We start from the raw sequence: 13,684 nt of genomic DNA, 5'->3' as shown, positions 1-13,684 counted from the left end.
CTGTGTCTGTGACATGGAGACCCGGCCCAGTGTTCCAACTCTCAATTTTTTTCCCCCCCAAAGCTTAAATGAAAAACCCCTAAAATCATGACAATTACATGAAAAGTCCACTAAAAAGAAATATTAAAACAAATATAAATAATAAATTAATATAGTTAATATTCAGTTGATAATAACCAATAATAATTAGTAAATTAATAAATTAATAATTATTAATTATTAGTACCTAAATAAATCTGGATCTGTTTCCTAAATCTCTGTGAATCTTTTTTCTTTAGGCATAATTAACAAATCGTTTGTTGACAATAGTAAATTTAAATCAAATAAGTGAATAACAATCAACGTATTTCCAGCAAGCATAGTCAACGTAGCCATCAGTCACCACAGAGTAGTTATAATCAAGGTTACTAGAATCGGGTGAGTATATTTTTGGTAACCTTGATTAGAATATATTACGTGTCTACGTTACTGATAGTAAGCACTATGGCGACACTTGTTTTTCATTCAATTCCACACAGTAATAAGGAATCGTATTAGATGTCGCTAAGCAGGCCATCAAATAAATACGAATGGCTAAATCAAATATTACTCCAGGCCCTAATTTTTATACCTTCATTTTTCTTATTAAAAAAAATAAGAAAATAATGTAAAATGTCAAAAAATCCCTAAAAATATATCACCCCTAAAAAAATCCCACCTCACTTATTTACCCCCTAAAGGGGGGAAAACCTCTACACTAGCGGCACGCTATGATGGCCGGTTTGACACATTACAATAGTGATGTGGAATGTCAATTTATTCTCGAACAAAAAACAATTAAGTTTTGTTTTTGTACCTGATTAAATAGGTTTAATAAAACAAAAATGTATATGTTTATTTAATTTATTTGAACGAACTGAATATTTGAACGAAAATGAATATACATACTTTATATGCACACAAGAAACATATGAATACAAAAGATACCAAAAAAGGTGCCACAAAAGGCCATAATTAATCAGATTCGTCCATACTACTATTTTCACTGTCGTCACTGCTATCATCACATACATTAATAATTATATGTTCGTTTTCTATAATATTATCTATTTTCACATCTCTTTCATAATCTTCCCTTATTAATTTAACAGTTCTATTCACAACCTTTTCCCAGTCTCCTTTAGTCACATGTTCACAAGCTTCTTCTAATAATTTTAGCATTTTTTTTGTGGTAAATGGGGGTTCTGTATTGTGTCTTGCAGCATATCCCTTAATTTGAGCCCACACCAACTCAATCGCATTATACTCACAATGGTAAGGCGGTAACCGTATAACTCTGTGCCCATGTTCTAATGCTATTTCGTCAATGACGTATCGGATCTTGGTTGGTTTGTTTTCTTTTAAAAGACGTACTAATTCCGCTTTTAACATATTCATGTTTGCATCTACGCCATTTTTACGAAGCCATGCGACGATATCAGCTTTCTTTTGGGATTGGGCAGGTGGCTTGTCAATTTGCATCGAGTGGTATGGGGCGTTGTCCATAATTATAATAGATGGTTCAGGGAGGCTACACAACATTGAGGTAAACCATTCAGTAAACTTTTCTGCATTCATGTCTTCATGATAGTCTCCAGTGGTTTTTGACGCAAAAGCCATGAGAGAACCTTCGACAAACCCGTTGATGGTTCCGGCGTGACAAATTATAAGTCGCGATCCTTTTCCTACAGGAACTTTGGAAGTAGATGCTGCTGTGTCATCGTTCCAAGAACGGCCTACAGTATGGTTAGCATTAAGCCATGTTTCATCCAAGAACACAACATTTTGCCAATTTTTGATTTCTTTCACTTGCCGTAAAAAAGTATACCTTGCCATCGCTATATCAAATCTTTCCATCAATATTTTGCGTTTGTTACATTTTTTGTATCGAAATCCAATGGTCTTCAAAATCTTCGTTAAAGAACTTTCCCCACCGAAGAATAATCCAGCTTCCTTCAGTGAATGCACCAACTTTTTTCTTGTTGGATACTCCTTCTGTAAATAGTAGCCGTAAACATGTCTTCGGATAGCATCGGCATCAAAGCTATCGATGCCTACGACTGGTTTTGCTCGTTTTCTCTTTTTTGGTGTGTGAAGTTTATTTTCTTCTGTGCCAGTCTCGCCATATTTTTTTTAGTTATCCGTCTAACAGTTCGTTGTCCAATATTAAGCGCATCAGCTACGCGTTCAACCACTGACGTTATAGGTAAAATTGGCCCTCCATTTTGAGCTTCACGATCGAAATAGTTACGAAGGCGTATTACGAACTCACGTGTCTGACTATTTAGAACAGTTCTCTGCGTACGTTCGGTCATATCGACGAAATCCACAACAAAGGGCTTGAACAGAGTCCAAATTAACGAGCAAGGGTCAACAGTAATGCAGTATCAATATTTGAAATCCAAAGCCAGGTCAAAACTATATCACAATCGCATTGCACTGACAGTTTATACTTTTCGAAGCAACGTCAATTCGAAACTGCTTTGTTTTGCATTGAGCATTGACGCGAGTTTGCCGGAGGTAGTAGTTGTGCTAGCCAGCGATCCTATGTGACGATCGTATTAGATTCCATTTTTAAAAATTTATTGATATTTTTTTGCGATTTCAGAGGTTTGTCCACATAGTGAAAATTGTTCATATTCACAAGTACATTCACCCCTTAAATGGTGCAAACTGATTTTTCTACACTTGTATACATTTAAGAAATCAATTTAATAAATAAATTTTGAGTCCTAAACCTAAAACTACATTCGATAAAATTTATGAATCTCTGCACATCACTATCGTCAATAAAGTAATACAATTATTTCCTTCAAAGTCGTTATCAATTAATACGGAACTTCATGAGCGGACAAACGTCAAACCGGCCATCATAGCGTGCCGCTAGTTTAAGTTGGGAAAACTGCCCCGGCCTCCGAGCCACCCAGACAGTGTTTCCACTCACGATGTTAGTTTTACCATGGTTTTATCCTAGTTTTTTGTAGGAGTTAGCATGTAAAAAGTACTCTGTAGAGTTAGTCTTAAAGTCATCATCGGTCCCTTTTCTAGCCCTTTGGAGCTTTTTCCCTTTGATAAATCTACAAAATAAGAAACATAGTTACTACATTCTAATAAAGAGATCGGGAGAGGGTATACAGTCCCCGTATAAAAATAATGTTTAAGTTTGATTTTACCTCAAATTACTCTAAAATGTCAACATACAAACGCTATGTGCCATATCTCATATTTGTCGTTCCGCCCTGAAATAGGGTGAAATGGTTTATAGTGAAAACACTGATTCAATCACTGTGACTTAGCGTTTGCTTTTTGCTTAGTGCCAATTTATTCGTTTTCAATTTCGTTATTTGACACAAGATTAGATACCTACCTAGTGATTGACACGGGTGATGAAAATGTTAATGTTGAAAATCGAGGTTTCATCTAGTTTTAACGGAAAGAGAAATTGGGAAAGCCGTCCTTAATTCCACATCGAAAAAGAATCGTGAAACTATTGATAGGCCATGGACTTGCAACAATGTTAACCTGCTCAAATATTATAACTTGATAACTATATCGTGATGTTATGGAATTGCTCTAATGTTAAAAACAAATAGTGAATTTCAGATTTTTTACTTAGCAACACCACGTACAAAAGGACAACGGCTTAGTTCCGATTTTGGCCACGCGCCAAAAGATCCTTGTCGCACTGTGTGTATTAGTCTGTGGAGTGAACCAAAGAGTATGTAATCACTAGTCACTACGTTCTAGAGTGAACAGTGTTCTATGAAATACCTACTGGAATGTGACGTGACGTCACAATAATTTGAAATTTTCAAAAGAAAAATAAAACCGACTTCAAAAACCACAAGCACTAAAAAGTAATAAATAATTTTTGTTTAGTTACACGTGTAATGTACCTAGGTATGAAGTCGAGCGAGCATAATAAAACAAAATTAGAAATCCAAATGTGACTTAGTATTACTTTTTAGTGCTTGTGGTTTTTGAAGTCGGTTTTATTTTTCTTTTGAAATTTTCTTATTTCACAAATTTTAGTAGCCCCACTGTACTATAATATCCTATGCCCAGTTAAAACTCTACTGTTTACTAAGCTATTACACTGATCGCGAGCAATTTGCTCTTATCCATTGAGGAGTTCTGTTCTCCATCTCCGAAGATATTCATCAGATCTTCACCAAATTTATATGGGACCACCTGCAATATTTTCCAAATCGGTTCAGGGAGGAGTCTTTGAGTAATCAGCGAACATAGGTACATTAAAAAAAAAAAAGATTCCGACGAATTGAGAACCTCCTCCTTTTTTTGAAGTCGGTTAAAATAAGGTTATTATATTTAAAACTAACAAAAGGCGTGGATTTTACGTACATATTTTGGAAACCCCTGTATTTAATAATCATTGAGAAATAATTTATTCTTGACATACATAACATACCAATTTGATTCTAACAGGATTAGAAAAAAAACAAATGTTATTTCTTAGTTAAAATTATAATTCTTAATAACTGTTAACTAACTATTCCATAATTATTATTATAAAAATATTATTTTCTATGAACTCTTTTGCTTAGGTCTAATTTGAAAAATTAATGACACCCTAAAGAAAAGTATCATACATGCAATGTCTTTGTTAAAATAATAATAAGATAAAATATTTCATGACTAGAGGATGCCCGCGGCTTCGCCCGCGTGGATTTCAATTTTTTTAAATCCCATAGGAATGGTATGATTTTCCGGGATAAAAAGTAGCCTATGTCCTTTCCCGGGATGTATCCCAAGTCTGTCATTAAAATCGGTTCAGCAGTTGGGCCGTGAAAACGTAGCAGACAGACAGACAGACTGACAGACAGACACACTTTCGCATTTATAAAATTAAGTATAGATTATTGTTATTATACTATTTTCTGTGTAAGAGTTTAAGAGTATTATTTAAATTTTTAATAATTTCTAACACTATTATGAATATATGGTTGAAGGTATTTCATTTGACTAGAATTAAAAATGTATGAAACTAAAGTAATGATTCAATTTGATTTTTTCGTGGTAGTGAATAAATGTCCACCCGTGCGAAGCCGGGGCGGGTCGCTAGTTTATTAATAGTTTGAATTTGAACGCCCACTTTAATCTATTTTTTTACTCTTCATTGGATTACCATTTAGCTTAGCTTTTCTTTTCCGCTTAGACCTCATACTTTCTATACATGTATTAGACACAGTACACTTATCAGATTCATTTTCTGATGACATAATGTGATTCGTAAATGAGTTGTTTAATTTAGCTATTCTTTTCTGCTTAAGTCTCTTACTTGCTCTAGATGTATTATTCTTGTGAGATTGATCTATTGGTGACGTGGTGTTGTCGGTAGAGGAGTTACTTAAACTAGCTTCTCTTTTCTGCTTACGCCTCATACGTGCTCGAGATTCTCGACTAGATTGAGAATGAGATTCAACTTCTGGTAATTTGAAGTCATTTGTGGAGGATGACTTCTTTAAACTGGCTTGTCCCTGGGATGGTGTATTATTCCTTTTACTGGAAGCTGTTCTTGGTTTAGGCTTTTGCTGATTTTTATGGTTATTTGCTTTGTTTGACACTTTATTAGTGTCACTTTTATTGTTTGTTGTCTTTTCTGTTTGAATATTTGCTTTGTTACTTTTCGAGGGTGAACAGGTCCTTTTATTCAACTTATTTCCATGAATATTCTCTTTATTTTCGTGCTGATTATTTTCAAGCATCTTTCTTTTTAACTTTTGAGTGTCATCAGATTGTATGCGTTGGGTTTTTCCTAGCTTGGACGGATTTCGAACAGGTAATGTAGTGTCCGTAGGTTTCTTTTTAGCATCAATTTTATTTGTACCATTCATTAAAAACTGTGAGCCGCTAGGAACTGAAAAGAAAAGCATATTAATATATCGGTAACATAAAAAATAAAAATCAGGGATATATGATACCCCACCTAATATAGTTTTCTTACTTTGAAAATTGAAAACACTAATTATTTGTTCATAAACACATTTTAATATTTTTTTTTTGTGATGTAACCACAAATTCACGGTTTTCGGATTTTTTCCCATACTTGTGTTGTAAGACCTACCTACCTGTCCAATTTCATGATTCTAGGTCAACGGGAAGTACACTTTGGGTTTTCTTAACAGACACAGCAGATGGACAGACAGACAAAAAAGTGAGTTCCGTTCCTATAAGGGTTCCGTTTTTCCTTTTGAGGTAAGGAACCCTAAAAAAATAACAAGATCACAAAAGACATCAGCCAGATCTGTTTTTGTGCAATATAGCTTTTGTTCAGATTGGACTACTTGTTTTGCACACACAATTCATAACATTTTCAATTGAAGCAAATTTATTTTATTTATTGCTTGAAATAATAGGATCATACTTAGGTCTTCCTCCAATTTATTTTGTGAAGTTTGAGTTACTACGTCCTCCTTGTCACTTTCAAATTCAGATTCCCAAAAAGATTTTACTAAACTTTTCACTGTTCTCTTCTTTGGATCTGTAAAAATAATATTTTGTATTTGTGTTACTTTGTTATTACTGAACACAGCAAATGGTCTGTAGTTTGGCAATATCTTCCTTGTACATAACGAACCCCTCAAAAGGACACCGAAAATAATTTGGATCTGTGCTGCATGAACCTGAATGTCCACCACAATGACCATCCGTTTGACAACAGTCATATCGTAAATATTTTGTATGTTATATGGTATCCATACTCAATATTATAAATGCGATAGTGTATCGCTCTGTCTGTCTGCTAGCTTTTCACGGTTCATCCGTTTAACCGATTTTGATAAAATATGGTACAGAGTTAACTTAAATCCCAGGAACGGACATACTTTAGGCTACTTTTTACATCCACATAGACATTCCGAGGGCATTATCTAGTTATATTTTTTTTAAACAGATTGTTATTTGCCACAGCTTTGGCCAAGTGGAAGGAGTTAATGGTAGAAACCTGTGACCCAAAAGTTCTCATACACCAAAAGGACTGGTTTACATGAGCATCATAAGACCCATTATTGTTTCCACCCCAGCGAAATAAAAATGTTTAGGTGGATGCGCGGTGCCTTGGCATGAAAGATATTGCAGACGAAGTTCAAGTCTCGTCTACGCAGATTTGGTCACATACTGCGCCGTCTCTTCAAAACTAAGTGGGTCTAAAGATGCTTGAACATGCCCAACGGGCCAGAGGAAAAAACACGGAAACAAGGGAGGATGATGCAGATTGTGCAAAGTGGAAGTGACTTAGCAGGCAAGCGCTTGGTGTAAACCAGGGCAAATGCTGGGATGAAGAATTTGTATTACTATATACTAGTTATCTCAAATTTGTAAAAAGGCTAACTTTTATAAAAACTGTTCATGTACATTGAACTTACATTGTTTTTCATTTAGTTCAGTGTAGTCTCCTATCACATTAGGTGTTTCTTTTGTTTTCTGTAATGTTGCTTTGCATATTGAGGCAGGAGCTTTTTGGTTTTGCTTTGGAACATCAGCTAGATCCGGCCCTTTGTTAGTGTCCTTATTATGTTGTTTTGTTTTGTCTTTTTCTAGGGCATTAAATATTTCCTCATCAGTGAAAGTCTCACTTCCATCATGCATATCAGTCAGAGCTATAGCTAAATTGACATCACACTTTTTGTCTTTCATCTGGCTACATTTACTGGCTTCCTTTTTATTTGTTACATTTGTATTACTCAGAGTTTGATTTTTCTTCTGATCAGGGGGCAAGAATCTACGTAACATGTCCATGAAATTGTTTTCAGTGACATCACGGCTCAAGCAAGACTGTGATGTAAACTTTCTGACTTTATTTTTCTCTCTGCACGTCCGCAATGTCTTTGTTTGGGGACTATTTACACCTGAGCTATCATCACTAACATTATTTTCAACTATGTCCAGTGTTTGTGTAAATAGTTTTCGTTTTCTGAAACTAGGTTTTATAGACACATTAGTAGAGTTGTACATTGTATCAGCCACAGTGTTATCATTAGTTGGTGGTGGTTGTTTTGTATTATTGGTGTCTGATTTATCTTCTGTAATAACTATTTGAGGAATTTCTTTCAATAGATTAGACAATGGTTCAGCATTGCCAACCAGAGGCTGAGGTGATTTTGCAATCAATATTTCTGGTTCATTGTCCCTCATAAGAGTGCCTTTTCGTACAGGTAAAAGACGTTTCTTAAAATTAAAGTCTTTTTTAGTATTTATTGTGATCAGTTTCATTCTTTCTGTAGATGCACTTTTATTTTGCTTCACAGATGATGCAGTTAATTTTTTTGTGATACTTTCAGGATTCTCTGTTTCAAGAGCTCTTTTCTCCTGTAATGTATTAGAATTTGTTAGATTGCCTCTACTTGTACTCGGTGGTAAGATTTCTTCACTTCCAATATCTGATTCTTCAATTCTGTTGTTACTTGCAGATTCTTTCTGTGGAGCCATTTTTGATTTAACTTTGTAAGATGTTTCATAAGTTGGATTCACATTAGACATGTTAAACATTTGAATTGGTAGAAGTAGCGAGGCATCTTTTGCTAGACGGTCTTTTAGGGTCACAACTGATGCACTTTGCGATTCACTGCATTGATCTTTGCATGTTTCTGGTACTTCAGGGTATCTATTGTCGTATGTAACATTTTGCTGTTTATGATGAGGCATAAAACTATGATTTGTATTACTCAGAGTTTGATTTTTCTTCTGATCAGGGGGCAAGAATCTACGTAACATGTCCATGAAATTGTTTTCAGTGACATCACGGCTCAAGCAAGACTGTGATGTAAACTTTCTGACTTTATTTTTCTCTCTGCACGTCCGCAATGTCTTTGTTTGGGGACTATTTACACCTGAGCTATCATCACTAACATTATTTTCAACTATGTCCAGTGTTTGTGTAAATAGTTTTCGTTTTCTGAAACTAGGTTTTATAGACACATTAGTAGAGTTGTACATTGTATCAGCCACAGTGTTATCATTGGTTGGTGGCGGTTGTTTTGTATTATTGGTGTTTGATTTATCTTCTGCAATAACTATTTGAGGAATTTCTTTCAATAAATTAGACAATGGTTCAACATTGCCAACCAGAGGCTGAGGTGATTTTGCAATCAATATTTCTGGTTCATTGTCCCTCATAAGAGTGCCTTTTCGTACAGGTAAAAGACGTTTCTTAAAATTAAAGTCTTTTTTAGTATTTATTGTGATCAGTTTCATTCTTTCTGTAGATGCACTTTTATTTTGCTTCACAGATGATGCAGTTAATTTTTTTGTGATACTTTCAGGATTCTCTGTTTCAAGAGCTCTTTTCTCCTGTAATGTATTAGAATTTGTTAGATTGCCTCTACTTGTACTCGGTGGTAAGATTTCTTCACTTCCAATATCTGATTCTTCAATTCTGTTGTTACTTGCAGATTCTTTCTGTGGAGCCATTTTTGATTTAACTTTGTAAGATGTTTCATAAGTTGGGTTCACATTAGACATGTTAAACATTTGAATTGGTAGAAGTAGCGAGGCATCTTTTGCTAGACGGTCTTTTAGGGTCACAACTGATGCACTTTGCGATTCACTGCATTGATCTTTGCATGTTTCTGGTACTTCAGGGTATCTATTGTCGTATGTAACATTTTGCTGTTTATGATGAGGCATAAAACTATGATTAACATTTCTGCTATGGGTAGTTAGTAAATTCCTAAAAGATTTCTGTCTAAAGTTTTCTGTACAGTCTATATAATTGTTATTTTCCCTCACTTGTGTTATAAATTTATTCAAATCCATTCTTGGCAGTCTTGCAACAGCTTTTGGACTGTTTCGTGTATAAACTGCGTATCTAGTTATCTTCTGACTCACCATCTAAATTTCTTCTACGGTATTTTAAAATTTTTAAATTTCTCCTCTTAGCAATTGTTTTCCGTAGATGACTTTTTTTAAATGTCTTGAAGGCTTCATTTATCATTCGTGCATCATTTTTATTAAATTTATAATTTTTTAAAGCTAATGCTATATCTACAGCACTCACAGTTGTGTTGGAGCCTGAAAAAATTACATTTTACTGGTTAGTTTCATTTTTAAAGAAAACCTTCAAAAATAATATACTTACTTACAATTAACTACTTATATGATAAGTGTAAATTAAAAATTTACCCCCGACAAGTGAAGGATACAGTATCTAGAAAAGAGCTGATAACTTTCAAACATGCCATGAAGTTAAAGTAGAAATGGGCTGGTCATGTTATTCGACTTACAGATAAAAGATGGACAAAGACTGTAACGGAATGGCGTGGCCCAGTTGGGAAACGAAAGAGAGGTAGACTTGTAGAAAGTTGGGAAAATGAAATTAAAGAAACAGGAGGTATAAACTGGAGAAAAAAGGCTCTAAACAGGAAGACCTGGAAAATTCTGGAGGAGGCCTTTACTCGAGAGGTCCTAAAATAAAAATAAAACAATGACATTTCTAATTATTATTATATTTTCATATTAAATAATAAATATTAACTAATACATGCACAAGTACATTAATTTATATAACTGTAAATTTTAATTATTTTTTGTCAACCAATTGTTTGTTTAATAATTTATTAAGGATAAATAAAAGGCTTTTTTATTTTTATTTATTTTCTTGGATTATAGCTAAGAACACTCTCGATCAAGACAAGACACCTTTCAAACAAAAAAAATTAAAATAAAATCGGTTCATTAGTTTAGAAGCTACGATGCCACAGACAGATACACACGTCAAATTTAAACACCCCTCTTTTTGGGTCGGGGGTTAAAAAATAAGATAAAACATAAATCAAAATTTAATCGCTCCATTCAAATCTAGTATGAAATTGAATATCAAGCAATCAACTCAATGTAATTTTTAACCCCCGACCCAAAGCCCCTCTTTTTGTTTGTTATAAGTTTGACGTGTGTATCTGTGTATCTGTGTGTCTGTGTATCTGTATATCTGTGTATCTGTGTATCTGTCTGTGGCATCGTAGCGCCTAAACGAATGAACCGATTTTAATTTACTTTTTTTTTATTTGAAAGGTGGCTTGATCGAGAGTGTTCTTAGCTATAATCTAAAAAACTTGGTTCAGTCGTTTAAGAGTTATCAGCTCTTTTCTAGTTTTCTTGTAGAAAAGAAGGTTAGATAACCGTTTTAGGTTCATAATGTTATGTCAATTGACAAATGTCAAGCTGGTAAGATGGACGTTGCCTAGATACATAATTATTTATTTGAAAATGATGTTTTGGAAAACTCAAGATACTTTGGATCGTAGGCGCGAAATAGTCCAAGAAAATCGGTTCAGCCGTTTGAAAGTTATCAGCTCTTTTCTAGTTACTGTAACCCTCACTTGTCAGGGGTGTTATAAATTTTTAATTTACACTTGTGTAGACACATTTTAGAAACACTTAATTCAACAGAAATTACATGGGTCTAAAGGTTCAAACATGCATCAAACATGAGAAGGACCAATTTACAATCTACACAGTTATTTTTGATATTCAACTTTAAAACCTGAACTTTATGTTCCATATCTACCTCAATGTGGGTTGAATCTTTTTGCATAACAACATCCAAACATATGTATAAATACTTACATAAAATATTAAGAATAAACAATGAACTGTTTCATAAAGATAGGTAGTTATACAAAATGAAAAAAAAGACTTGCACACCGAGGGTTCCTTACTTGGGTAATTCTTCCAACATTGTCCATGATAAATCAAGAACTGTTGTGCAAAAAAAAACTGTTTTAGAATATACAGGTGATATGATATTTCATATGATACCCCACTTAGTATAGTTATCTTACTTTGAAAATTAAAACACAATTTAACTTTTTTTAAATGATGTAACCACAAATTCACAGTTTTCGGACCTATTCTTTTACTTGTGCTATAAGACCTACCTATCTGCCAAATTTCATGATTCTAGGTCAACGGGAAGTACCCTATAGGTTTTCTTGAAAGACATGATGGACGGACAGATGGATGGACAGACGGACAGACAGACCGACAACAAAGTTATCCTATAAGGGTTCCATTTTTCCTTTTGCGGTAAGGAACCCTAACAACAGTGCCTAGCTAAGTTCCTGGCCCCCAAACTAGGATTCCCTGCGACAGTCAAAGTGCTCTAGGGGCTAGAAAGCCAGTCTTTCACCTGAACACGTGTTTTCAGTGTTTTCCACGATAAACTATGAACACGTGTTTTATTTCCTATTTTTACTGTAGACGCATTAAACACAGTTTGAGCAAGGGGTTAGTTAAATAAATTATTGCTTTTTACTTACAAATACTTGGAACTGACATGGCTGATCTACATTTTGCATTATTTACAGATCCTCAGAAACTCATAGCACTTTGAGGATATGGCTTCAATAATTGTGTAGTGAAACCCTGCAAAAAAGAAAATAAAATACTTACTTAAATACGTATGTTTGGGTAATGAGTATAATTGTTATTTAATCTACACTAATATTACAAAGCGGTTAAGTTTGTAAGTTGTTTGTAGGAAGTAATCTCTGGAATTCTGAACTGATTTTGAAAATTTACTTCATCCACAGATTTAGGCTTTTATAACTCCTATGGGAACACACAGACACACTTTCGCATTTATACTTAGTATTAATTAATTGATTAAGTAATCTTTCGACATACTAAATCAATTTTTTTTAACCAATTTTTTACTCTTTTCTCTAATAAAAATCCATATCCATAATCCATACTACTTAATATCTGTCTGTTTATCTGCTAGTTTTTTATGGCCAATTTTGACGAAAGGGAGAAGAAGAATTCAATCTTGCAGTATGGAGGTAAAAAAATTAAGAGGGTATAAGACCGAAAAGCTCTTGAGCATAACTTTATAATGGAATGCACTAACTAGCACACTTTTTGTGAATAGAGTTATTGCGTTATACATTAACTTACAGTAGTTCCAAGTTGAAAATTATTTGGCACTAAGTCATCATCAGACGGGTCAGACATTTTGACGACGAATGTCTGTTTGTTAATATTATTTCAAATGTACTGCGCTATTATTTGCACTGCGCTAATAACACTATTCTATTTTTACAAAATTCATGAATTTCTGTGACACAAAGCGTCTCCAAGGTCTCCAAGGAAAGAACTAGAATTTTGAAGTGATAAAACTTGAATTTTTTACAACGAACATTCCAGTGTTGTCAGCGTAGATAATCCACAGATTTCCACTCGATATATCGATATTTTTGAGCTATATTTCATTTTTCAATAAATCGATATAAAATTCCAAGTATCGAAAAAGTAGTATAAGAATTGACGGACTTTCTGATTTTCGAACCGACAAATAAATTACTTAGGTATTACCCTTGTATTACCAAAATACCATAAATAATATAAATATAAATAAATATTATAGAGTAGTGATTACATACTCTTTGGTCAAAGAGTATGTACCTAATCACTACGTTATAAGAGGCAGCACTTCCGTACAAAAACGAAAATTATGAAATTGTATGAAATATGTGGAGTGCTTCAATACCAACATTATATCAGTCATACTGACAGAAATACAGTGCTGCCAATATAACCAAACAAGCAGCTCTGCTAGGATTCTTGTTCTTCCTAACTTTTTTTTTGAAATTGAATAGGTTTAAAATAAAAGAATAGAAACACAGAAAATTGTTTATAACTATTTATAATT

The 13,684-nt window shown here is 33.9% G+C and overlaps 1 protein-coding gene and 1 long non-coding RNA gene across 2 annotated transcripts; both read right to left on the bottom strand.

Annotated features, from left to right (window-relative positions):
• Positions 1 to 5,007: 5,007 nt before the first annotated feature.
• LOC123880518 lies at positions 5,008 to 9,498 on the bottom strand. The gene is made up of 3 exons (XM_045928665.1): positions 7,404 to 9,498; positions 6,404 to 6,520; positions 5,008 to 5,896 (listed from the first exon to the last, which is right to left on the bottom strand). The coding sequence occupies exons 1-3, from the start codon at positions 9,496 to 9,498 to the stop codon at positions 5,133 to 5,135; spliced, it is 2,976 nt and encodes a 991-aa protein (XP_045784621.1). The 3' UTR covers positions 5,008 to 5,132.
• A 460-nt stretch (positions 9,499 to 9,958) lies between these two features.
• Positions 9,959 to 13,187, bottom strand: LOC123880589. The gene is made up of 3 exons (XR_006799286.1): positions 12,931 to 13,187; positions 12,294 to 12,399; positions 9,959 to 10,047 (listed from the first exon to the last, which is right to left on the bottom strand). It is a non-coding gene; the product is annotated as an uncharacterized LOC123880589 (long non-coding RNA).
• Between the last annotated feature and the right edge of the window lie 497 nt (positions 13,188 to 13,684).

This window comes from Maniola jurtina, chromosome Z (genome assembly GCF_905333055.1).
Source record: "Maniola jurtina chromosome Z, ilManJurt1.1, whole genome shotgun sequence".
In the NCBI taxonomy this organism is placed as follows: Eukaryota; Metazoa; Arthropoda; class Insecta; order Lepidoptera; family Nymphalidae; genus Maniola; species Maniola jurtina.
The sequence above is the reverse complement of the archived record's forward strand: the minus strand, read 5'-3'. Positions and strand labels throughout refer to the sequence as shown.

What these genes read in the sequence shown, in the direction of transcription:
- LOC123880518 (XM_045928665.1), bottom strand. Translation starts at nt 9,498, where the DNA reads ATGTCTAATGTGAACCCAACTTATGAAACATCTTACAAAGTTAAATCA. An exon ending in TGAACTAAATGAAAAACAAT is followed by an intron (nt 6,521 to 7,403) that starts GTAAGTTCAATG and finishes TTATTTTTACAG; the next exon opens with ATCCAAAGAAGAGAACAGTG. An exon ending in TAAATTGGAGGAAGACCTAA is followed by an intron (nt 5,897 to 6,403) that starts GTATGATCCTAT and finishes TTTTCTTTTCAG; the next exon opens with TTCCTAGCGGCTCACAGTTT.